The sequence below is a fragment of the Solanum dulcamara genome, chromosome 7 (assembly GCF_947179165.1).
Source record: "Solanum dulcamara chromosome 7, daSolDulc1.2, whole genome shotgun sequence".
In the NCBI taxonomy this organism is placed as follows: Eukaryota; Viridiplantae; Streptophyta; class Magnoliopsida; order Solanales; family Solanaceae; genus Solanum; species Solanum dulcamara.
In genome coordinates, this window is record NC_077243.1 from 9,531,171 (window position 1) to 9,555,633 (window position 24,463).

At 35.4% G+C, this 24,463-nt stretch overlaps 5 protein-coding genes across 7 annotated transcripts; 1 reads left to right on the forward strand and 4 right to left on the reverse strand.

The window, feature by feature from the left end:
- Nucleotides 1-18: 18 nt before the first annotated feature.
- LOC129896464 (uncharacterized) lies at nt 19-3,160 on the reverse strand. The gene is made up of 5 exons (XM_055972378.1): nt 3,031-3,160; nt 2,081-2,185; nt 1,177-1,432; nt 1,020-1,097; nt 19-680 (listed from the first exon to the last, which is right to left on the reverse strand). The coding sequence occupies exons 1-5, from the start codon at nt 3,070-3,072 to the stop codon at nt 559-561; spliced, it is 603 nt and encodes a 200-aa protein (XP_055828353.1). The 5' UTR covers nt 3,073-3,160; the 3' UTR covers nt 19-558.
- Nucleotides 3,161-3,950: 790 nt separating this feature from the next.
- LOC129894026 (CASP-like protein 4D1) lies at nt 3,951-4,629 on the reverse strand. The gene is made up of 3 exons (XM_055969518.1): nt 4,484-4,629; nt 4,277-4,412; nt 3,951-4,178 (listed from the first exon to the last, which is right to left on the reverse strand). The coding sequence occupies exons 1-3, from the start codon at nt 4,627-4,629 to the stop codon at nt 3,981-3,983; spliced, it is 480 nt and encodes a 159-aa protein (XP_055825493.1). The 3' UTR covers nt 3,951-3,980.
- Nucleotides 4,630-5,578: 949 nt separating this feature from the next.
- Nucleotides 5,579-7,359, forward strand: LOC129895307 (uncharacterized). The gene is made up of 3 exons (XM_055971005.1): nt 5,579-6,589; nt 6,715-6,765; nt 6,991-7,359. The coding sequence occupies exons 1-3, from the start codon at nt 5,764-5,766 to the stop codon at nt 7,041-7,043; spliced, it is 930 nt and encodes a 309-aa protein (XP_055826980.1). The 5' UTR covers nt 5,579-5,763; the 3' UTR covers nt 7,044-7,359.
- A 3,085-nt stretch (nt 7,360-10,444) lies between these two features.
- Nucleotides 10,445-13,202, reverse strand: LOC129896418 (glutaredoxin). The gene is made up of 4 exons (XM_055972314.1): nt 12,853-13,202; nt 11,717-11,805; nt 10,878-10,976; nt 10,445-10,787 (listed from the first exon to the last, which is right to left on the reverse strand). Exons 1-4 carry the CDS (start codon nt 12,954-12,956, stop codon nt 10,702-10,704), a joined length of 378 nt encoding a protein of 125 aa, XP_055828289.1. The 5' UTR covers nt 12,957-13,202; the 3' UTR covers nt 10,445-10,701.
- Nucleotides 13,203-13,985: 783 nt separating this feature from the next.
- Nucleotides 13,986-22,677, reverse strand: LOC129894058 (uncharacterized). Of its 3 annotated transcripts, XM_055969556.1 has the most exons (13): nt 22,156-22,677; nt 20,460-20,595; nt 19,753-19,889; nt 19,159-19,360; nt 18,646-18,884; nt 18,450-18,561; nt 18,129-18,273; nt 17,851-17,993; nt 17,584-17,753; nt 16,388-16,684; nt 16,254-16,309; nt 15,630-15,841; nt 13,986-15,319 (listed from the first exon to the last, which is right to left on the reverse strand). In XM_055969556.1, exons 1-13 carry the CDS (start codon nt 22,366-22,368, stop codon nt 14,139-14,141), a joined length of 3,243 nt encoding a protein of 1,080 aa, XP_055825531.1. In that variant the 5' UTR covers nt 22,369-22,677; the 3' UTR covers nt 13,986-14,138. The 3 variants fall into 3 exon arrangements, with proteins under 3 accessions (XP_055825531.1, XP_055825532.1, XP_055825533.1); XM_055969557.1 differs by lacking the exon at nt 22,156-22,677 and having other exon boundaries at nt 20,464-20,574; XM_055969558.1 differs by lacking the exons at nt 19,159-19,360; nt 20,460-20,595; nt 22,156-22,677 and having other exon boundaries at nt 19,753-19,883.
- Between the last annotated feature and the right edge of the window lie 1,786 nt (nt 22,678-24,463).

Sequence of the window (24,463 nt, forward strand, 5' to 3'; positions counted from 1 at the left end):
CTGGAGATACACCAATAATGGACAAAAGAAAAGACACCACCATGCTAAATCAACACACCTTAATCCTTGACAAAAGATATTCCACTGACCAACTATATAGACAAGTTGAGGAGGCGAAGATGAAAAATAAACATGCCATAATCCTCAAAAAAAAAAAAAAATCTAGTTATTAACTATTTCTGCCATAACATTGACAAGGGGGGAGATGATCCTGCACCACATCCTCTTCCATGTTTTTGGTTATTTTTAAAACATCAAAACGTTGGTCCACACTCTTTTCACGTATTTATGAAGAGCACAACCTATCAAAACCATCCTATAATGTAATACAGGGAGAATTCCCCTCCAAACGAAAAGCATGAAGGCCAAGTTAGCAAGCTTTACAGCTCCGTGACTGGGAACAGAGCAGGGGAAGAGGGAACAATTCTAGATGTCTGCTTCAAACCTCTTCTGTTTTCATCTTGCTGCCTCCATCAACTTCTTTTGCTAATATCACCCATCAAACAAGGTCAAGAAAAGATCAGATTCTTGTTCATGTGGATTTAACAACACCTAAAGCTATTTGTTCAAGTGCCCTTCAAGTCTCTCAATTGCATCAGCTACACCACCCTTCACTTCATTGCCATCAGTTGTCCCGGTCCCTTCATTGGCTTTCTCTACAAGCTTCAAGTGAAGCCACCCTGTTGGAACAAATTTATTTTAGTAAAGCTGTAAGTTTATTTTTAATAAAGAAAAACCATAGCCCACCCACAGGTTTGTCCTACTTCACATGATTCTTCATGCTTAAGGAATACATAAGTGCATGAAATCCTCATAATTTGAAACCAGGCTGCCTTAGCAGAGATGATAGGCTAAATCATCTACAATTAACCGAAGTTACTAAGTTATAAGTTTTAGTAGCATTAACAATACTATAAGGTCAGTTTCAAAAAAAAAACAATACTATAAGGTTAATAACTTTGAGCAAGTACAGAGAAATTTAATAGATTTGTATTAGTAAGCAGGTCACATTCTATTACCAAGAGGGAAGCAAATTGCAGCACCCAAAGCAGAACCCAACATCACATTTCTCGCACGCCATTGGAGTGATCCTGGCACTGGAATCATAAAAACGAAGAGTGAGTGGGGGAGGAGATAATCTGATAGAGGATCTGATACCCAAACTTTGCCACTCACTAATTAGACCAAATGTTGCAGTTGTAGCAGAACCAGCTCCAACAACATTATAAACATCATGCACACCACGCTTTTCAGCAAGAAGATTCTGCAATCCATAAAAGGCAGCAGTAAACATTCCAAGGCGTAATCCGCCAACTATTGAGCCACGAGTGACTCGTATAAATCTTTTTTCCATAGCATCTCTCATGAGCCGATACTGTTCCCGCTTATCGGGTGTGCTCCCAAGCTTTAACATCACCTCAGCATCCTTGCTCTGTTAAAAGAGGAGAAAGTCCTATTAAAACTAGAGGAACCATCCACGCAGAAAGAAAAGAATTTCAAGCTCTTCCTTTTGGAAAGGGAGGACTAGGAAATCCTGTTAGTTGCAGCTTTCCTCCAGACCTCTGGAAAAACGCAGCAGGAAATCAGATTTTCTTCAAAGGGGCATCTACCTTATACAGATGGATATGGATTCATTTGGTTCTTTTTGTTCTTGCTCGAGCTGGATGATTAAAATATTATCATGTCCAGTTCTCTCAGGGTATGGATCTTTTAATGAATAGATAGCACCGTGATATATCCGAAATATTGTAAAGGTAAATAGACTCTTTTCGCCCCCTTTTCGATGCAATTGTAGAAGAGGATACACGTATACAAGGTTAACAAGGTAATAAGTTCTGACAGATTTAAGAAAACCACAAGTTTTCTTCTGTTTTTTTTATAAAAAAAATAATCAAAATTTATTTGAACTCCTAAATGTGTAGTTTAAAATCCCATTTACTATTTAGACAATGTAACATTACTACTGTCTAAAGCTTCACATTAAGCATTTCCTCTCTCCAACTTATCTTCCTAAGTCAAAATGCAATTACAGGAAATCAATAAACACAACATAACAGTTACATAGGGAAGGGATACTAACAATAGAAGCAGCAGCCTCCTTGCTACCTCCATAAAAAAGGCCAGCAAATACCCCAATTACAGTAGCAGTGCCCCAGTTTACAGTTCCGGCCATTTTCTGAGATCTCTGAAAAAAAGATATACATATAGAGATAAATAGAGATTTCAAACAGATCAGTTTAGCTAAGCAAAACCAAGATAAGTCAAATAAAGTAGTCCGACAGTTCCAACAGTTGAGATCAATTCCCAACTGATTAGCCTCACATATATAGATACTTCATAGTTTAGCTAGTTGTATGCTGGCATCAGCCAACAGCAACACTTCCCCTTTAAGGGATTTGGGACTGGCTATACTTTGCACCCATAAGCTAAGTTATAGCTTATATGGAAATAAACACTTTAGATTAAAAAGAATATCAATGGAACAGCATTGGCAGGGTACAGGGGACAGGAATAACAAGGAAGATAATTACATTGGAAATGGAAAATTCTTCAATGAAAACAAGATTAGAACTTTAAAACGATCATGTAAAGATCCCAAATTCCCAATCAAATAACCGACTCTTTTTGAGTGCCTCACTGAGGAAATTAAAGTATTCCCTCAGTTTCAATTTGTTTCTCTTACTTTTCTTTCTAGTCCATTTAAAATCTTTTTTAGCCCGTTTCAAAAAATCTCCTTTTTCAGTAACTCTTTAATTTTAACTTTCCATACAGCATGTTTGGATATTTTCGTACATTTTATGGATCTTTTAGTTTAATAACACATGATCAAAAGTGTTCTTTGCTTTCTTAAACTAGGTGCCAAGTCAAAATCAGACAAACAAATTGGAATGGAGTGGAGGGTTTCAAGTAATTACAGATTGGAGAATCCATCAAGTAGAAGATAAGAAGAAGAAGAACAGTAAGGAGCAGTGATGATTTAAGTAATCATGAACCAATTCAAATATAGAGAGATAGATGGGAAAAACTCACATTAGGTACCGTTTCCTCTTCAGTTATCTCTGAGGATTCCATTGATAACGGAGAAGACGCTTCCTCTCTTTGTAATCGCAGCTCAGAGAATGGAGTAATTGATCGATGATTACAGTCCCCCTTTTGAGTGTTGGATTTGACTGAATACGTCGGGCCGGATCGGATCCGACCCTTTGATTTAGGCCTTGATCCTGGACCGAGCCTAATCTCTATGGTGGGCCGATTCAAGAGTTCGTTTTTTATTTTATTAATTTGGGATAATGTGATTTTTAATAGTACTAATACAAAAATGAAATAATTTGTTTTATTTATATGTTAAGGCTTGTGATTATAGTTCTAGTAGTAGTTGGATGAAATTCCTCTTCTTATATGGATTCATTGTCATGGGAAGAATAGTCGAGTGTTTGTCTAGTTTCCTTCTTAACTAGACGGTGTGATTAACGTACTTATAGTTAGACGAATGAATTTACGTGATATAATCATATGTATATGATGGTTACATTGAAGGAATTAGTGATTTATATGAATTTTTGAATCACTAAAGAATATTTTTATATATAAAAAAAAAGAATTGATTTTTTATCTGATATTTATTATCTATATTGGAGTCCGACTAATTTAAATTCTTGCCGTGTAATACTCATACGGGGGAATCGTTAGACTCGAAATCAAAACCACGTGATTGAGGAAGGAGAAGCTCACTAGCTGCACCACATTGGTTTGGTGGTACATTTTCATAGTTGGATGAACATTAGACTCCTATACTTTTTTTTGGTCATACAAAATCATATACATACATGTCCTAGTCCAACAACAACTACAATAACAACGACGATAATAAATTTCTATCATTTCAGAGATTTATTGAGAAAAATACAAAAAGTACTATTTCACCTTTTCAAAAAATTAATAGGATCGAGTTTTTATTTTTCCATTATATATTGTGAAGTCTAGCTAGCTAGGAAGCCTCTTGCCTTGCAGTTCATGGAAGTAAGAATAGTAAGTAAAGCCATAGTTATAAATCCAGCCAACAGCAGAGCACTTGCAATATAGCCCCTCTCTAAGGTTTCTCCTCTTTTTATATCTTTGAATTCAAAGCTCACCCCAAAACCCAAACCAACACCACTTGCCAACAAAAATGCAATCACCTGCAATAATGCCAATTTTCATTTCATTCACCACTTTATTTGTCAAAATTATTAAGACCAAACCAATGAAAGTAACATTAAAAATTTGAGGGGAAGACCTTATCTCCGTAGAAGTCGAACATTGGGAGAAATTTTCCTCTGATTATTCTCTTCTCTTTGATTGCATGATACATTGCGAAAGGAAGCTGAATCAATGAGTAGAAAACTCCACCAGCTGCGGCACCTAGCACATACCTTCAATGGTGCAAAATTAATTAGTAAAATATTTACATGCTTAAAAACTACTTTACATGAGCCAAAAATACCTATAGCTCTTGATACCACGGAACTCGGATTTGATGCTGCCACGGAGCATAGTAAGAACTATTAGCGCAAGGGAGGCAGCACATAACAAGAGAGTTAAAATCCTAAGAGCAAGAATTGAGTTGATTATAGCTCTTGATGATGCCATTGTTATTTATTTTCCTCTTTCTAAGTGCTCACATTGTATATTTCCCAACTGCATGTTCCTTTTATACATGCATTCAGACAAAAATCACACAAGTTAATTCAAAAATGATGGACAAATCGATATGGCCAAAGATTTTGTGTCCTAATTATACTAATAGTTTAAGGTCATTGTACGTAGCCGGACGAGAATGTCACAGCGAGTACAATCCTTTTCTAAGTCAAACGGCCGGCCGACACGCAATACATTATAGTACTATGGTCAAATCATCGAACATAATCCGTAAGAGTGGTCGCATTGGTGTAGCTGGTGGTATTCGAAGATCGATTCCCCGCCAATGTCTTCACCATCGAGCTCTCGCACCAAACTTACTTAATGCAGTTTAGATTTACTGTGGTATGTGGGATTAAACCATAATAATCTTCAAACGTAAAATTCATAAAGATAACTTAAACAAAGATATGATGGCTTAATTTTAAAAAAGAAAGACAACACTACTTGATGTTTCATACATAAATCAATATAATGGCCCAATATTCATAAAAGCTAGCTTGGGGTCAATCACCATCACTATGATCCTTATTCTAAATTAAACTTCACCATAAAGCAATCCAACACTCAAACAGCATCATATCCCTCAAAATTTCTCCCTGTCTGCAGTGCCTAAAAGCAAGTTAAAGCAAACAGAAAAGCTAAAAAGTTACCCAAATCTTCCTAAAGAAACCAGAATGCCCTCCCCCACAAAAGTAGAAATTCCCTTTAACATATTCAACTCACCATCTGAATAAAGTCTCACGTAAGTCATATTAAAATATAAAAAAAATAAGAAATTCAACATTTATTATAGTCCTATAAAATACTTTTTAAACTTTATATACGCAACCTAATTTTCTGATAAGGAATTTGAATAACCCTTTACCCCGTTGCTCCGGCACTGGTCCCACCCCTTAAATCATGCAGTCTAACTTAGCTCTGTTAATGAAGTATCACTATTTTCTTTAGCATCCCAAGCAAAGTATCTATCATCTTTTTCTTTTTTTCTAAGTAAAAAAATATATTTTTTGTACCTTTCAAAACACAACTCTTCTTCTATACTTTGAGACCCATTATATTGCTCCCATTTTTCTCTTCTTAGCCATGGCTCATATTCTCACATCTTTTTTCTTCATTACTATATTTCAAACTCTAGCAGTACTCCGTGGAGTTCAAAGCTATGGTGATGCACATAAATGCAGATCATACTGTGGAAACTTAACAGTCGATTACCCTTTCGCAATTCAATCTGGCTGCGGCCATTCAGGTTACAGAGATCTCCTATTTTGCATCAACGATGTTTTAATGCTTCACATTAGCTCTGGATCCTATCGCGTTTTGGACATTGATTACGCTTACGAATCCCTAACCTTAGACGATCCACACATGTCAACTTGCTCGTCGATCGTCTTCGGCCATCGCGGCAACGGCTTCGTCGTTGAGCGATGGCGGGAGCCGTATTTGAACCCGACGGCGGATAATGTGTTTATGCTGCTAGGTTGTACGGCGGAATCGCCGCTGTTCCAAGGGTTTCCGGGGAAGCATTTGCCGTGTCGGAATGTTTCCGGGATGGGCTGTGAGGAGTATTACGGGTGTCCAGGCTGGAACATTATTGGGCCGAAAAAAGTGGGCTTAGTATATGGATCAGGTCCACCTGATTGTTGCGCAATTTCGTTTGAAGCTATTAAGGCTATTAATTTGACTAAACTTGGTTGTCAAGGGTATAGCAGTGCTTATAGTTTAGCTCCATTGAGAGTGTCTGGGGCTCATGGATGGTCTTATGGCATAAGAGTGAAGTACTCAGTTGAAGTAGATGACTCATTTTGTAAAGCTTGTGAGGCAACAGGGGGATCTTGTGGCTATGATGTTAATGATTTTAGCAGTTTGTGCATGTGTGGATCATGGAACTCTACTTCCAATTGTGATTCAGGTGATCATACACATTTAAAACTTACACTCCCTCCGTCTTAGTCTATGTATAATTTTTTGTTTCTCGAGAGTCAAATAAAAATTACTTGACCCCACGTTTAACAAAATTGTAACGTGTTTGTGCAGTTCACTCAGCTTCCAACAGAAGAACTTGGTCGTTAATGGATGCATTAACAGGTACGGATTTATTGACTATAAATACTACCTTCGCTTCATATTATTCGTTTTTTAAGGGCATTATTTTCGTTTATATCTCTCTTAAATGTCTTAACTAACTAACACTCCACTTATTAAGATAGTATTCGAAAAGAAATAACAAATGTTAAATAATTGAATACAGATTTAGTTTGTTAACACTTTAACAGGAATTTTTGGGATTAATCTTGCTCTGATAAAATGTAGGACATGTGGGTTGTATTGCCATCTGGAAGCTCTCCGCCACACTTGGACTATAGGAAAAATGTCACCTTATAGTGTTGATTGATCCAAAAAAAGAAGAAGAAGAAGAAGAAACTCAATTCAAATGTGCTTGCCAGAAGAATATATAAAGCAACTTATATCAATGTTGCATCTCAAGTTTTGTCTGAAGAATGAAGAAATTGATTATATGTTAGTAATTGTTATGTATGTATGAACACATATATAGAGACAGCAGGTTATGCTTGATTCCTCAAGTTACTGTATAATTAAAGATGTTGAAGCTAAATATAAATCTGCTCGTTGTTATTGCACTCCTCCGTCTCAATTTACATAATAATACCTTTTTATTTTATTTTATAAGTAATACTTTACATTTACATCGTTTCTTGACACGCAAATCCAATTGGGGCCATTGTCATAGTTTGAGGGTAAAAAATGATACTATAGTTGTGTTATAGTGGCGGATTTAGTACAAAAATTATGGTGCACGCAAACTTATTATTTCTTTGCTAAATCAAATATTATTTTTTTATATTTCTTTTTTAGAAATCTAATATTATTTGCTAACACTTATGCTATAAAAGTGTTGCGACCAAGATAGAAATTTTACTAAGTGTGTTTAAAACTTTAATATATATCTTTAGAAAGTTTTATTTGACATATATACTAGGTAGTAGTATTGAAAACCAATGGAGAAAAAGATGAAAGAGAGAGCATGATGAAAACAGAAAAAAAAAAAAGAACGGCAGAAAGAAGGCGAAATCCATCGTGGGTCTCTAAAGTTGGCACTAACTTTCACGTAGACACCTAAATCAAGAGATGTTCATTTTAGACACCTCAAGTAAGGTCTGATGTGTCATTTTGACACTTTCTTGACAATCACCAAAATATATTAAGTGTATGTAATGCACTCGCCTGACGTTCAAAAGAAGCGAATTAAATAAAGACACGTGACATATATATATATCAAATAATGACTTTTGAATAGAAAAAAAAGACCAATAATTTGATGATACGTGGCATTTTTTTTATCCAAAAAAATAAAAATTAACAACTATTAACCCCACCCACCCCGCCGTCATCTTCCCCAATCCCACCCACCCCAACCCCAACCCCTCCCCCACCCCACCAGATCTTCTTCTTCTCCTCCAACACCCACCCAACGCTATCCATATCATCTAAAGAGAAAAATATGGAGCTATAATGACAAACAAAAATATAAATCAAATTGGGTCAAAATATTCGACGGACCTCCATTTTTTCCGGCAAAATTAATAAAAATCTAAAATTAATCACTAATTAACCCCCACCCCCACACCCTATCAGTGGTCTTCCAACACCACACACCTCGCCTTCGTCTTCTCCAACCCCACCCACCCCAACCCCAACCCCAACCCCACCCCACCTAAGTGCAACCAAGAGCCAAAAGAAATAATCGAGATGCCCACTATTCAAGTTGTTTGGAATCCATCCAGGTTTTCTACCTTGAGTTGTAATCCCCGCCTCCGTCTTCTCCAAACCCACCCACCCCAACCCCTTCCCCTCCCCCACCCCACCTAAGTGCAACCAAGAGCCAAAAGAAATAATCGAGATGCCTACTATTCAAGTTGTTTGGAATCCATCCAGGTTTGCCACCTTGAGTTGTAATAGATGTTACTACTTTCAGTTTGAAAGAGCTCAAGTAATTACCCAAAGCAGTGGTCAACAGAGACAATGCACTGCACAAGCTAAGAATTTAAGTTTTTTTTCTTCTTTTTTTCCCCTCATTCACATGGCTCCAATTAATTAACGGCGCAAATAGTAAATAGAGAAAATGAAAGGTTAATTAATAAGTAAGAGGTATGATTTACAAAAATGGAGTTAAATAATCAAAATAAAATCGTGCTAATTGATTTTGCAGATATTTCTTGGAAACTCAGTTGAATATCTCTCAAAACAATGCTAAAAAAATGAAGAAGAAGAACAAAAAAAAATATTAAGAAAAAACAGCTTCTACGCGCCTTAGATAGGTGAAAAACACGTGAGGTGCTAACTGTCAAAAAAGTGTCAAAATGACACATCTAACATCTAACACGAAATCATATGTATATATCTAACACGAAACGAGAAAAAAATTGAAAGCGGAGGACTAGGTGGGGCGGCGTAGATTTTTTTTTTTTAAAATAAAAATATCGAAATTATTATTTGAAGGTGGGGAAGGGGAGGGGAGATGAAGTAATAATTTTTTTAAAAAACTTTTATAAAAGAAATTTAATAAATAAAAGTAAAACTAAAAAATGTGAAGGGGGGGGGGGAGGGAGGGGTTGTTATGGTGAGAGAAAGCGGTGGAATGAGGTAAGAAAAATATTTTATATTTTATTTTATAATTTTTTTTTGGATGGAAGATATTAATATTTTTATCTTTAATTTTAAATAATTATAATAATTTATTTAATTTTTATTAAGGTGAAATATTTTGTCCATGTGGCAGTATTGCGATAATTTTTTTTAATGAAAGAGAGAGTGTAGTATACACACCATGATGAGAGTGTAATTAAAGAGAGATGTATGTTTCTCAAACTAATAAGTGATAGTTTAGATATAAAACTCATGCTTTCAATAGTTTAGGTATGAAATTCAAAAAAAGGAAATAATTTAAGTGTGTTTTTGACACTTACCTCTTAATAAAAACTTCCCTAAAAGTATAGCTCCATTATAGAGAAGGTGAGAAGAAACCAACAAGGGTTGCGGTGGAGTGATAAATACTCCTTCATCCTTAACCAAAAAGTCTCGGGTTCGAATCCCCTTGGATTACGGAGTCGCCTTTGTTAGAGAGCATTTTACCCCTCCAATATGGGACTTCTGTGGGTACTGGACAACATTTGGGAAACCCCCCCAAAAAAAGAGAAGTTGAGAAGAAAAGTGTTCCTTATTTTGTACGATCCAAAAAATTATCTCTTTTTTTTCCGAACTATATCAATTTATTATAGATAAATAACGTTATGAAAGTAAATTTCATACTGTTGCACTTGAAATTCGACGTAATGAACGTCGCGATCTCAAAAGAAAAAGACAAGTTTGAGGACGGATAAAACTGAACCAATGCTATAAACATGGAGGATTAATGCTCCACGTGAACGAACTTAGAATAACTTCTGAGTATAAACACAATGATAAAATTATGAGAATGCTTTGTTGGAATAGAATTTGATTCTAAAAAGGTATAGAAGATTGTTTTTATTTACTTTTCAGCCAATTATAATATTCAACATACACCAACCCCTATTTTCTGACATCATTATTGTGAGATTAACTATAGTATTTTTTACTCATTTCTTTTCACAAATTTTAAGTTCTTTTATGTTTAAATTTGCTCATATGCAAGTTCAGATCATCATCTCCATTGTGAATTAGTAAAGGAAGAAAAAAACAGAAGTGGAAAATTTAACTCTTGTCGGAAGCGTAACGCGAATCTACAATATATACTTTCCATAGGAACAGATGGTAATGTCGCAGCAGTAAGTTAAGAAGGGAAAAAAGTACTAGAAGGAAATGTTTAGAAGACTGAGGTAAGGGAAAAGCAGAAAAAGGAACTTGAAATCCAATGCCTTATTAAACAACCCCAACTAGAGAAGAGGATGCCGTTAAGTAAGTTGCAGCATTCTCAACTTCATTTTTATTCTCAGCTTAACTACTACAGTGTATAGATGTGTTTTAGACTTTGGCAGGGTTGTTGGGAACAGCAGCGGCATCCTTGAGCATGGGAAGTAGCTTTCCCTGTTGATGCTTCTCTAATACGCCTACAAGAGAAGAAACAAATGTCACAGCTGCTGCCGGCAAATTTAAGGAAAACTTGAGTGATAGAAGGAGGTAAAGTTGATGATTCTTACTGTCACAGCCACCAACATGTTCTCCCCCAATGAACACGTTAGGCACAGTCCTCTGCCCAGTCCATTCAAGTAGTGCTTGTTGCACCTCGTCTCCATCACCTTCAGATCACAAACAGAACTCTCATAACTATAATACATGTTCTCCAAGAAACAAGAGTGGGAGGAACGAACTAAGCACAGCCTTTTTGAATAACTGTAGGGGGTTCAGGAACTCTTTGAGTAAACATACGTTTTGGCAAAGCTAAACAAAGCCACCAAGTTCGAGACATATCTATTAGCATACTCGAGAGGTTAAACATGTTATAGCAGCATAGATCTCTCGATCAACCTAGTCAGAATCTGGTGGTGTTAGACATTCTATTGTTCTCCGTCATCTCTATAAGAGACTGTAATTATGGGGAAAAATAAGAATGTTGAAATCGAAAATTTAGTAAATAAAGAGAAAAGAGGCATCTTTTTGAAATAGATCAAAAATAGGAAGGTAAGATGCATTAGTTGAAATGGAGGGAGTACTATTTTGTCTTTGTTGGAATTCGAACCTTGCTTCATAATCCCAAAAATATCCACTATAATGAAATCAGCAAGCGCATTCTATAAAATTTAACAGTCTTCCTTTGACTATTGAAACTAATCACCTAAAAGAAATTCAAGTTTTTTTCTTAAGCTGAACGTTAATCTTCTTATACAAAAAAATAGATGACCAACGCAAAGGAGGATCTTTTTTCGCTTCGTGAGAATAAAACTACATCTAGGGTAAGAAAACACAATTTTTGCAGCAACAAGGTAGAACAACGGTTATTTAAAGCACTTGGAAGCAATTGATATGTGGAATCACTCACTTTCCTTGTCAAGTTCAATAACTTTGAAAGTAGCACCAAGTTGGGAAAGAAGTTGCTTCACCCTAGTGCAATATCCACAGTATGTTTTACTGCATGAAGAAAAGCAAGCATATGACATTAATAAACATAAACGTCCTGTCACAGATGATACCGGGGGAGCCCATTCAGAACAATTACATGTTTTATGAAGGTTAAAGAAATGGCTTGTAACCTTATACAATGAACACTTATCCTGATATTACAATACTTGGAAAAACTATCATCATAGATTACAGAGAGAAGAAAATGTTACAACGATATTCTTAAACAAAACTATATATCTATTACCCCGGTCCATCATGTTTCTATTCCTAATGGTGGCACCAGGAATTTACGGAACTCTAACCTAAAACAACTTTTGAACCCCTTTGCTACTACAATAGAATGTCACTTCACTAGAATCCTCCCTCTCTCATGTGAGGGAGATTCAAATAACCAAAAATCACAATTTCTGAATCCCTTTGCCATACACTAGAATCCTCTCTCACGTGAGGGAAATTCAAACAACCAAAAATCATAATTTTTGAAAGCCTTTGCCACTACAGTAGTCATGTGAGGGAGATTCAAAGAACCAAAAATCATTAATTTTTGAATGCCTTTGCCACTACACTAGAATCCTCCCTCATGTAAGGAGATTCAAACAGCCAAAAAAACAATCGTTTTTACCATATTTGGCGGTGTAATTTTTCCATGAAGGGGATTCAACTGAACCCCTTGATCTACATAGCATTGTTCCTCATTCCCCCTCCCCCCCAATTCTTATTTGGGTTACAGACAAACACATACTATCAGAGAAGCACGCCTTTTTAGTTTAGGATTGAAAGACTCCATCTCCTCTTGAATTACATACCCAAAGCTAGACAAAATTGAAAGCTCTTAGCATCCCCTGATCCCCAATCTTTGCAATAGATAAGAATTGACCAAATTACACGATACCGATATTCATATTCCCCAATAAACAAGAAATCAAAGTAAAAATTTCCTATTTTTACTTGTATGAAACAGAAGAGAATTAAAAATGGAAAACCCATAAACAAAATAGGTACTATTTATATATTTAGAAACAAGATAATTGGGAGAGAGAGGGGAATTTAGACCTAAAGACGACGACAGGATTAGAGGAAACGATCTGCTGGGCTTTGGGAAGAGCGATCTCCATTTGTTCTTTGCTAATCTGAGGTGAACTGAAAATTGATCCCATTGCCTCCTTTATACACACTCAAAGAGAGCCGAATAAGCTTAACAGGTGTTTGAAGTTGGGTTTGGCTTAGTGTTCCACGGGTGGCTTCTTCTCTCCTACTCTTCTTGGGTGAACTTTTGAAACTGCTATTGACTTTTTGATCAAGAAAACGGAGATGAGCATCTGCTACTCATATTCTCACCAGTTGCGTTTATTTTATGCATTGCACAATCCAATTGGCTAAGGATTCCTCGTCCCAATATTTGTTTTGTTTTGTTTGGGCATATAATGTTTTGTTTTTATTGGTATTTGAACCTGCTCAATCAATCTATTTTATTGACCGTACGCAGATGCTTCAAAAGTCAAATTAATTAATATTAATTACATTCATGTATGAGTTAATTCAATACATAATTAGAAAATTTTAGACCTATCATGCGATGTTAATTTTAGTAGTTGATTATATAATATTTTAAACCTTTTGCAAAAGTTAACTTTCCATTTACATTTTTAACTCAAGAGCAATACATTACTATGGAAATATAACATGAACCTGCTAAGCACATAAGCTCAGATACCAGTCGAGCAGTGGCAAATCCAATCCAAGATATAAATACATAAGCTCAGGTACAACTTAGAGTCCGTTTGGATTGGCTTTAAGTTGGTCAAAACCAACTTAAAACCTCTTTTTAGCTTTTGGACGTGTTTGCCTAATGCTGCTTAAAGTCAGTCAGAAATGAAAAGTTAGGATTTCTATTTTTTTTTCCAAAGTGCTTAAAGTCATTTTCTTTGACCATGAAAATTACTTTTATATCCTTTATATTTTAACTAAATTCTCAAACTACCTTTTTTTATTCTTTTAACCCTAAAATTCACATCATAAACACTTTTATCCAAACACTCAACTGCTTATTTATAAAAAATAACTTTCAGCACTTCAAAGTTCTAAAAGCACTTTATATATAAAAGTTACTTTTTTAAGCCTATCCAAACGGGCTCTTAAGCAGATGCAGAATCTAATGAATTAAGAATAAGTATAATCTTATTATATGCATACAAATACGAAGTTACATAGATCTAACTTAAAGCAAAGGGTTCAGCTGAATCCACAGAACTCGTTTCAGATCATCTCTGTAGTGAAGGAACCAGTAAAGCCAGAATATTATTATCCTGTATTTCCATTGTTGTATGAATAAGAGAGGTCTATGACTTGGAAGCAAAAATAGCTTCTAAATCTTTGTACAATCCTCTTGGTTTTGACTTGAAGTCTGCTGACGAATCTTTAGATGAGCTCCCACTTCTCTTAGGGTTCCAGAATCCACTCCATCTAACACGACTTGTTGACGGGTCACTTGTAGTTACATTACTATCTTTACTAAAGCTGGACTTTGCTAGTTCTCTGAATTGTCTATGCCATGGTCTATCAGTACCTGAGCTTCTACTACCAGAACTCCGATTCCTGTCACCAGACGAAGTAACATCCCCGGTTTCCTTCAGTACACGATCTAACAGTGCAGACCCGCTTTCAAGCTTTCTGATCAATCTTTGAGGAATGAAAAACAAGAGGAATCCAATTGATGCTGCTTTTAGGCCAGAGCAGAAAGACTTGTCTTCAGCACCGAGTCTCTTTGTCTGTCTGTATAATGCATACCATTCATTGACCAGCTGAGCAAAAAATGCTATGAAGAAAAGTGCAAGCATGGTGATTCCGATTGGTGTTTCATTTCTGGCCGAATCTCTTCCTATGAGAACAATGCAAGAAGCAAAAATACCTGTTTCGCAGGCAACTGAGATGATCTCAACAAGCTGAACCTTTTTCTTAATGAAAGGCTTCTTCAGAACCATAAAGAATAGCTGGAAAGAAGTGATGGTAAGCAGGACAACTATGGGAGATTTTGAAGACCAGTTCTTCAAATAAGTACCAGCCACAATTCCAAGACAAACACGCTTCACAAATTCGAGAAATGTGAAGTATATTCTTAGAATCCCAAACACCTTCTGGATGAAAGGCGCTTCCGCATCTTCTGTCTCATCGTCTGTTGCAATGACTTTGTCAGGATGCTTGTTAGGATTTCCTCCTGCAATCTGAGAGAGCATATACTTTGGTGGACCCCTTAGATCCTCAAACAGAGGCCCAAACATGACTAGATATCTAGAATCACGCGAACTTTTCCATGTCCACTGACCTCTTTTACCAGGACCTAGGGTAACTCGGACTAATTCTTCATACCAATGGAATTTCTGCCCTACTTGGTGTACTTCCTTATACTGAAGTAGCTTCCCTAATGTAATTCCAATAGAGAGGAACAAAAACAGTGCTAGCAACAGAAATGATATTAAACCCAACAGCAAAATGCCAACTGCAATTCCTGCAGATGATCCTCCTAGAAGAAAAGAACAGAATTTGTGAACACAACTACAATAAGTATGAAGGTACTGAAATTTTGACTTGTGACAAAATATCTGCAAATAACAATCTTTCATACTGACAGTTCTAAAAGATGGAAAACAGGCAACCTTTTGACCTGATCAATATAAGATTAAGGAAAGCGAGGTTTAATTGTTCTAGATAAATATTCTGTATTCGAGATCAGTCATTACAGATATATCCTGTCATTTTTAGATGTGAAAACCACTGGGGGAATGCACTCATTGCAATGCAAAAGGGGCATAGTGCATAAGAATTTGAAATACCTTTAACTATATTTACTGAGGCTTTACAAATGCAAGGGATAGCCAGAATTGTAAGAAAGATCTCAAATCTTGGAAATACCAAGGCTCCATAGCTCCACTTTTTTTCTCTGTCCTTTCTCAATTTCAAAACAAAAAGGACCAAAGCATGCAACAATATCAAGCTGCCCCCAATAATGGCTAACCAGAACATGCTTCTGTTGAAATCCCTCCACCTGAAAACAGCAGATGAATTATTCATTCAGACACAATTTCCATTTTTTGCTTAAAAGCTTGAGAGAAATATTTCAGGTACATGCCTGATCATCCTTTTCATTAACTAAACCTAAGCCCAATTGTGTGCCAAGGCAGTCATGGAGTGGTCTAGCATGACAAATTGGCATGTTGTCAACGTTTATTTCTCTTTAAGAGGGTTGATGACAGCCCAAGTTCTGTTTGAAGGTAGTGTGGTCTACTAGTGGTAATCCTGGCCTTTATTGCATGTTAAATAAGTTTGAAAAAGAGGAAAGCAGTTGAAAGTACACCTCGGGAACACAGATTTATCATGTTGTTATCCAATGAATTGAAAAGGTAAATATACTTTGATCACTTCAAAATATTGTGAATGAGACATCTTTCAAAACTCACCCATTAGAATATTTTGGATCCGCAATATACTGAGCTTCCGGAAGAAGATCCTGGCTCTGCCATTGAGAAGAATATTTTAATAACGTGATCATGGAACAAGTACTTTTGTTATTGTGAAATTAATGAACTCTTACCCCGAAGATTGATCTATACTCCATAGGACTAAGTGGCAACCCATATAATGCTGCAGCTTTGTTCACATTGTATATGTCTGGTTTCATTCCAAAATCATGAATTTTAGAGCCGTATGAATGAGGGCTTGTTGGGGAACCCGGTCCCATCATGAATGGAGGCATGCTTCCAGTTTCCCATGGGAGACTGAAGTAGGGAACACTCCATTGAAGGCCTCTAGCAAATTCATAGTATTCAACAGGCAAGGTAACTGGCAACCATCTCGCCAATGCAAAGAACTGGATGTGACAAGCTATTCTCTGTTTTAAGACACAAAAAGAAAGCATGTGTATTCATAATACAGTGTCATGGATCAAAGATTTTTGTAGATTTTAATTAACACAATGGATATAAGACACTTGAACATTTCAAGAAAATGTATTCATCCATGCTATAGCCTTTTGACATTGCTAGTTAGAAGCATAGTCTATATGCTACCCAGATAAATCATCAACAGAACTCAATCATTATGGCATCTATGTTACCGTTTTCCCTTGGTAGCTCAGTGATGGTAGGCTGTTGGCAGTTTTAACTATTTCTTGCTTCAATCATTGAAGGTGGCAGTACTATAACTGAGAGCAACAGTTACATGAGTCATCTGCCACACTGGATTTTTTTTTTTTGAGAAAGCAGATAATCATCTCATGGTTGCTTGCAAGAATACATCTCAGAAATGGATAAAAATGCAACTTGGACTTAACTCAGTGCCAAAAGCGAGTGCATTAAGTGAGGATTGCCCAAGGTCACATAAGGAAGCAATAACTCATTTCCTCTGCCAATGTGGGACACTTAATACCCCTCCCACATGCCAGAATTGGACATCTAGAGCATGAAAAACATAACATGGAAACCCAACATTGGGACACACAATAACAACAATGAGTCTGGCTTTGATACTATGTTAAGAAATGGACCTTGGGCCTTACTAAACCCCAAAAGCTAGCTCACGAGGTAGGATTACCCAAAATCATATAAGGAGGCAATAACTCCTTTCCTCTGCCAAACAACTTCATGAGCTTCACTAAGATCCTTAAGAGCTCTAATATTCATATCCTGCCTCGTGTATCTAACGACCAAAGCAGTACCCACATGGAATGCAAATTATATTGCTTGACAATCATCAAGTCTAACATAAAGTTGTTAAAGAAGGGATATTTACAAAAATATTTCTAGCAGGATCAGATGTCATTAAAGAGCTTGGTCTTGAGTATGCACCAACAGATTGGAGGCTCGCAGTTGAAACAGTGAGGAGCCCTGCTGCAAAACATGTAACCACGAAAGCAGCAGTTGCCAAGATGGAAAGCACTTCAGATATTGCTGGTACAGTATCTGTAAAAGATTAAAAGGAGATTGATTGTATACTTGAGAAATTAAAGCATCTCTAAAGCAAAAGAAAGTCAGCTTGAGCAGAAATATATAATATTACAGTGCTTGAGCCGGAGTATATTAGATTGTAAGTTCCTGTTTCCAGCAACATCACCAGTTACATTTTCGGGGATGCTCACAGAAACAAAATCATCTCTGGCTTGTACATTGACAGTGTACATGCTTCTACTCATTTCTTGAAAGCTGGAAATACATAGGAAACAATAAATCAATGAGCCATGACTAGTATCTGATAGTAATGATTTTATTCTTAGTAACTTGTGAAGGAACAGGAAAATATTTTCACTGAGGAAGATCAGTGTAAATGGAGATGCTAACCTCTGCAACTGTCCTCCAGAGATGGATACATGAGAAGAATTAAAGCCAAACACTGGCTTGACAAACTTTATCAGTACAGGAATTTGCTCTTCACTGGTCCTCATCCTAGATGTTGTGCTTAACATGACAGCAGGCCGTTGCATATCTGAAGGACCAACAAACTATTATATTTTGGAGAAACAAAATAACTAGCATATCATACAGCATCAGGACGATTACATATCATCTACATGTCAATACAGCAGATGAGCAGTAGAGACACTCCTTTCTTAATTTAGAGGTGTCTTCTTTAATAAGTTTCTAACAGGCAATCGAACATACCGTATAGAAAAGTAACTGGAACTACAGGAGCAATGGAGGTTCCCTGCCAGCTCAATATTAAGTCTGATCTTACGCTCAATGTCACTATGGCTGTCTGATATATACCTCTAACCTGGAAATGTGCCCAAAAGATTGAATGATATTTGTAAGTACTGCAATAGAATATAACGTACAATAAAAATTGGAAAGAACTAACCTGAAAACCAAATCTGCGTTCTCCAAAGCTATTTCCACTAATGGGAGTAAGAAATCCCTGACTTATGCTGAGGGAGTTCAAAATTTCTGTAGATGAGTTGGAAATTGGTTCTGTAAAGTACAAATACACCTCCATGTTCTCAGCACTATTTGTTGCTAGCACAGTTCTCTTTTCACTGTCAATTTGAAGTAGCCTTTCAGGTATATGAGTCCTTATATCAACAAACACTGTCCTTCTATCTGTTGAATCCAGTATCAAAGAGATTGAACTTAGTTTATTTAAGTCTTGTTCGTTAAGCAAATACCTTTATATGATTGGACTGGTTTCTCCAGTAAATTCCTATGAAGGTATCACATCACGAGAATTTTATTCATTGGCACAGAAAGATTGACATGTCTTTGAATCATGGAAATGGGAAGGCCTAAATATAACTCTGAAATAGAACATCTAGTTAAAACAGAGAATCTGTTAAAGAACTGATATGAACATGACCATGGTAAGGCAACTGCTCACCAAAATGTATAAATAAACTTGAATTTTCTGTCCTTCTAAATTTGTTTCCAGCAGGGTCTGAACAGAAGTTTTTATCCATTATCAAGATCACTCTTCCATACTGATCACGTGTAGACAGACTCACGACAACAGAAAATTTAAGGTCTGGCTCAATAACATTGAGTGTGTTTGGCACGACTTGTCCAGCTCCATAAACGAGAAGCTGCAAAGAGAACACAATTGATAACTAGGTTTTGAGCTGAAGAGATAATGAAAAGGAATTCCCAAGAACTCTAGAGCTCATACACCACTCTCTCAATACAAGGACAATTTGAGAAAGCATTGGTGAACTTCAGCCAACAATATATCTATCTCAGACTTCACTTTGATTTGAAAGGTCAAAATCTTTGAAGGAAAGATTTATAGACATCATACATAGAAACATGAACATTAATTCTTCCTGAACTTCACTTTATGCAGAAGGTTTATGCAGAAGGGTCAAAGCAAGAACCCAATCTCTCATGCAAAACACTTCCCAATTTAAAAGGACAACTAGGTTTGGGATGGTGGAAAACCATCTGGTTGAAAGCATATATTAGTTTGTCATCTACTTACATTGCAGGAATTCGTGGAAGAGCATCCGAAACCACCTTGGCTCCAACATGGCTCAGTGAAAGTTATCTCCACTGAAACATTGGAAACATTTGTAAAAGATGTTGGTGTGGTAATGTAGGCTGTAGGGGGGATGGTGTCTGCAGAAGAGAAGGGACATCATGAAATCAGGAAGAGAAAACATAAATGAATTTAAACTTTACCAACAGTTACAACTAGACTAGAGTCCCCAACATGAACGCATATCAAGTTTAAAAAAGACCAAGTTTATTTGCAGCCTGTCTGTAATTTGGAAGACAACTGCAACCTAAAGGTCAACAATATAGTAGGGTGACTAAAAAAGTTTAAAATGTAACATGTAACCTTTTTATTCGAAGTTGGAAATGGTTAAAATACGTTACACTGAAATAGAAGTTTATCATATTGTTATTACTATATATTAAGGGGGATGATTCCAAACCTATCTGATTAATAAGTAAGATCCAGAGGTCCCCTGATTATGATATATCCATAACATAAGTAATAGCTAACAATTTTGGAGAAAGAAGGCTCAGAAGCAATAAAAACAACTTAAGCCTTGAAGAGAGAACTCAGAAGTACACCATAGAAGAGAATGGTTGTTTTGTGTGTCCATAAATGGCATCATTTAAGTATCATGAACGACTAGTGTGCAACCAAGACCATGAAAAGGAAGAAAGGTTGAGTGCTACCAACAGTCCAGTTGTAGTGAGCACATCCAACTCCAAGAGATCCATTGGTGCAAACTTCAAAAGTATGATTTCCATCAAGCAACTGTGTGTAAGAAACTTCTCCACCTTCACAAACTGCAGACACATAATCATCCAACTACAATAACAGTAAATGTAGAATTAATTAGTGTGTAATCTAAATGAGCTGAAAAATTGCCAAGTGGAGAAAATAAAAAGTGAATCTCAATAAATATAGAACAATTCTCAAGAGGAAGTTGGATCCTAAGGACAAAGAGTATATTTCTCTCAAAATCTTTGTTTTCCTGGCTGCGTACTTTCCAAATATGCTATGGATGTGATACCACAAATATTTCTTCAAAATCACAAAAAGATAGATTTTGGATACTAGGGAGATGCTTACGCATTCATGTGCTACATAGATATTTTTTCCAAATAGTTGGCTTGACCTAGTTCATAGAAAAATTGTAAAAGATGAGGCATGCATCATGTCAAGGGACTGAGAGACACCTTTAGCCCTCACAACTATCGTTGTAAGGTGCATGTAATTTGACAATAAGATTTCCATTATCCTTGGCTATTATCGACATGCAAATTTTATGTTTTCAGGGAAACAAGTCTGGCATTGCAGAGGCTTAGCATTCAATGTTACATATTTAATTAAATGAATGAAAGTAATGTATAGATGTAAGTCTGCTAAGAAAAGAGAGCATGAAGATGATTTCTCTGAGCTGACTGATCCTCATCTTAGATACTAACACTGGTTCACTGAACCCCTTCTTTTCTTTCATTAATTTTTTCTCCTTAAGCTAAGCTGACAAAGTCCATGCTCAAATTGAACACTTAATTTACTACACATCAAGGTATGCGACATAGATTACAGATGATGTTGAATATAAGTTTTCCTGTGCTTGTGATGTTAGTGAAGTGGGCAAAGAGTTCCGAATCCTATATGTTTAAGTATCTCTAAACTAGGAAACAAAAAGCTGATTCCTTTAGTGGAACAGATCAAACATGATATTCTTCACTGCATTCAAATTAGCAACATGAATCTAGTCGAAATATCGAGATTGCTTCTCCTAGCATTCAGATTTTCTGGTCACTAACCTAATAAACTTGCAACTGCTAGGACCTCCTTTTTGTCTAGCTAGAAGTAAGATATTAATACATTTTTTTTTCTTCAAGCACTTTAAAACCTTAACTCATTACAGTCATTCACATGCCTTATACTAAAGCTCGAGATATAAGACTATTAAACTGAAGTTAGTTTCTCAGATGGTTACTCAATTACCAATAATTCACTTTAGAAAGTCACTTTTTTTTTGTTTTATAACCCAAAAATCATTCAACTAATGGTATATTACTCACAAAGTCACTTTTCTTTATTTTATAGCTCAAAAACGACTCAACTATTTGCTAATTTATTCACGAAATCACTTTTGAAAAAATAAATGGAAAAATCACATGAAATAGTTGAGTAACTTTTCGAGTGAAATATCGATAACCGAGTAACTTTTGAGTTATAAAGAAAGAAAAAAACAACTTTTTGAATGAAATATCAATAATTGAGTTACTTTTTAAGTTGAGTGATCATACGAGAAATCAACTCTAAACTCTACAAATTCAATGACAATCTCCATAGATGGAAAAACCAACTCAATGACACGTAGACGACTGTTTAAATGTTTTCTAAACTGACCTGGCAATAAGTGGAACAATCCGCACAAATGCCACCATTGCCACCGGCCAAAACTTGAAAAGCAAATTTAGCAAAATTCCGATTTGTGAATGCGCGAGGAGTATTCAATAATTTCAAAGTAACCTCAGAGTCATCGCATTGAACTCCGAAACTCAAAACGAGGAAAACAACCCAGAAATGCAAAATCAGCCACAAAATTTTTTCTCGACCCATTACATCTCAATGCAGTCAATTTGCATGAGTACCAGCTTGTTCAAAAATTTCTAACTTAAAAAAAAAAAAACTTTTTGTATTGCATGAAAATGATGAATTTTGAGGAAGAACAGGGGAATGCAGAGAGAAATGGATATTTTAGTGGTGTTGAAGAGATATAGGACTTGAGACTGAGAGTGCAACTGAGAGAAGGAAGGATAAGACTTAAAGAGAGAGGAAAAAGATTCCAAACGGACAGAAAATAGCGTAATAAATGAAGACAGAATTGAGAGAGACAGTAGCTTTGATTTGGGTAATGAATGTGAGATGAGAGAGAGGGAGTTATAGAATTTTAATGCAACTTTAAGAAAGTGATGAATTGTGCTGTTGCAAGACAATATATGTGCCTTATTTGACGGATAAAGAATTTTTTCAAATACACAATTCAAATCAATTTCTTTTGTAACTTATTGAGAAAAAACAATTTCATGCACTGCATCATATATGTGTTGGCGGTAAATCACGTCCTACTTTATTTATGGATTATTTTTTTTTGATATTATTAAAAGTTTAAGCTGATTATTAAAAATAAAAAAATATTTTTTAAGTAGTGAACAAATAAAAGTTAAGACCCACTCCTTGTCTCGGCTTCAAAATTTTGACAATTTTTTATTTATAGGTTATAATTTCTTAAAGAACCTATAAAAATAATGTAATAACTAATATGATAAGAGAGGGAGGGTGTTTCAAAAATCACATAGCCAGACAGTAAAAATTAAGAATTTCAAAAATTTACTTTCCAACTTTAATTCCATATCTAATCAAATCATATATATTAAAGCTAAGGAATTAGTACATACTCTATTTATGAAATGTCTTGAAACTCTAATTAATAGGAAGAATATATACGCCTACCAAGAGGTACAATTAAATATGTACTTACTACATTAAAGTTTCTTACACCAATAATAAGGTTAAGTTAAATTCTTAAAGTCTCATTCTTCACTTAATGTATAATTAATGGGGAAAAAGAAATTTGTTAAATACTTATTTCTGAGCGTACCATGTCATAAGAATCTCTATGTAGATTTGAGAGATTGGTAATATAAAATTCAAAGAGGTGTTAATTTTTTATTATTATTTAAATTGATAAGAAAATAAATGTTAGATCTTACTTAATTCTAAAAGCTAATTTAAAGAGCTTGTTCGATGAATAATGTGAATCTGTTTTATCTAGTTTCTTCGTTTCCCTTTTATTAAAATTATTCAAAAAAAATTAATAATTCTTTGTTCCCTTTGATTATTAACTATAGTCATTTTCCAAGTTTGATACATGGCCGGTGGCTCTTCATTAGGTGCCATTTGGCCCCAAATAATTTTTGGAAAAAACTTGAGAACTCATGTTTGGCCAGATATTTTGCCATTACTTGACAAATATATTTGGCAAACATCCCAAGTTCCCAGGTTTTAGAAAAAATTGGAAATTGGGCCAAAATTTAATATTTGGGAAGTTTTAAAAAATTTAAAAATTACTCCAAACTTTTATATTTTATAAAAACATTCATCATTTATTAATTCCTACTAATATTTATTTACCCACTTACTCCATTAACGTGACAAATCCAAAACCATTAACTAACATTTCTATCTACCTCCTCCGAAAAATAACAGTTTGAGTGGCAAGATTGAGAAAAAAAGAACAATTTGTTTTTAATGGGATTTATGTATTGTTCTTGCACATATTATTATTTTGTTGTTGTTGATTATTATTAATTACGTTATAAGATTATTATTTTTACGGAATATGTTCATTATAAAATGATAATACAAACTTATAGATATTTTAAATAATTTTTAGAATTTACGGGTACAAAATATTATTTTTTAAAACATTCAAATATTCTTGAAAAAATTTGTGGGCCACGGGTACAAAATATTATTTTTGAAACATTCAAATATTCTTGAAAAAATTTGTGGGCCAAACGCATGATGAAACTTTATTAAAAAATAAGTTATTAAAAATATTTGAGAATTTTAGGCCAAACACTAACTTAATGATACCAACTACCCCTCTTATCTCTGGAAATGAGATTTCTTGCCTTCTTATGTAAAGAGT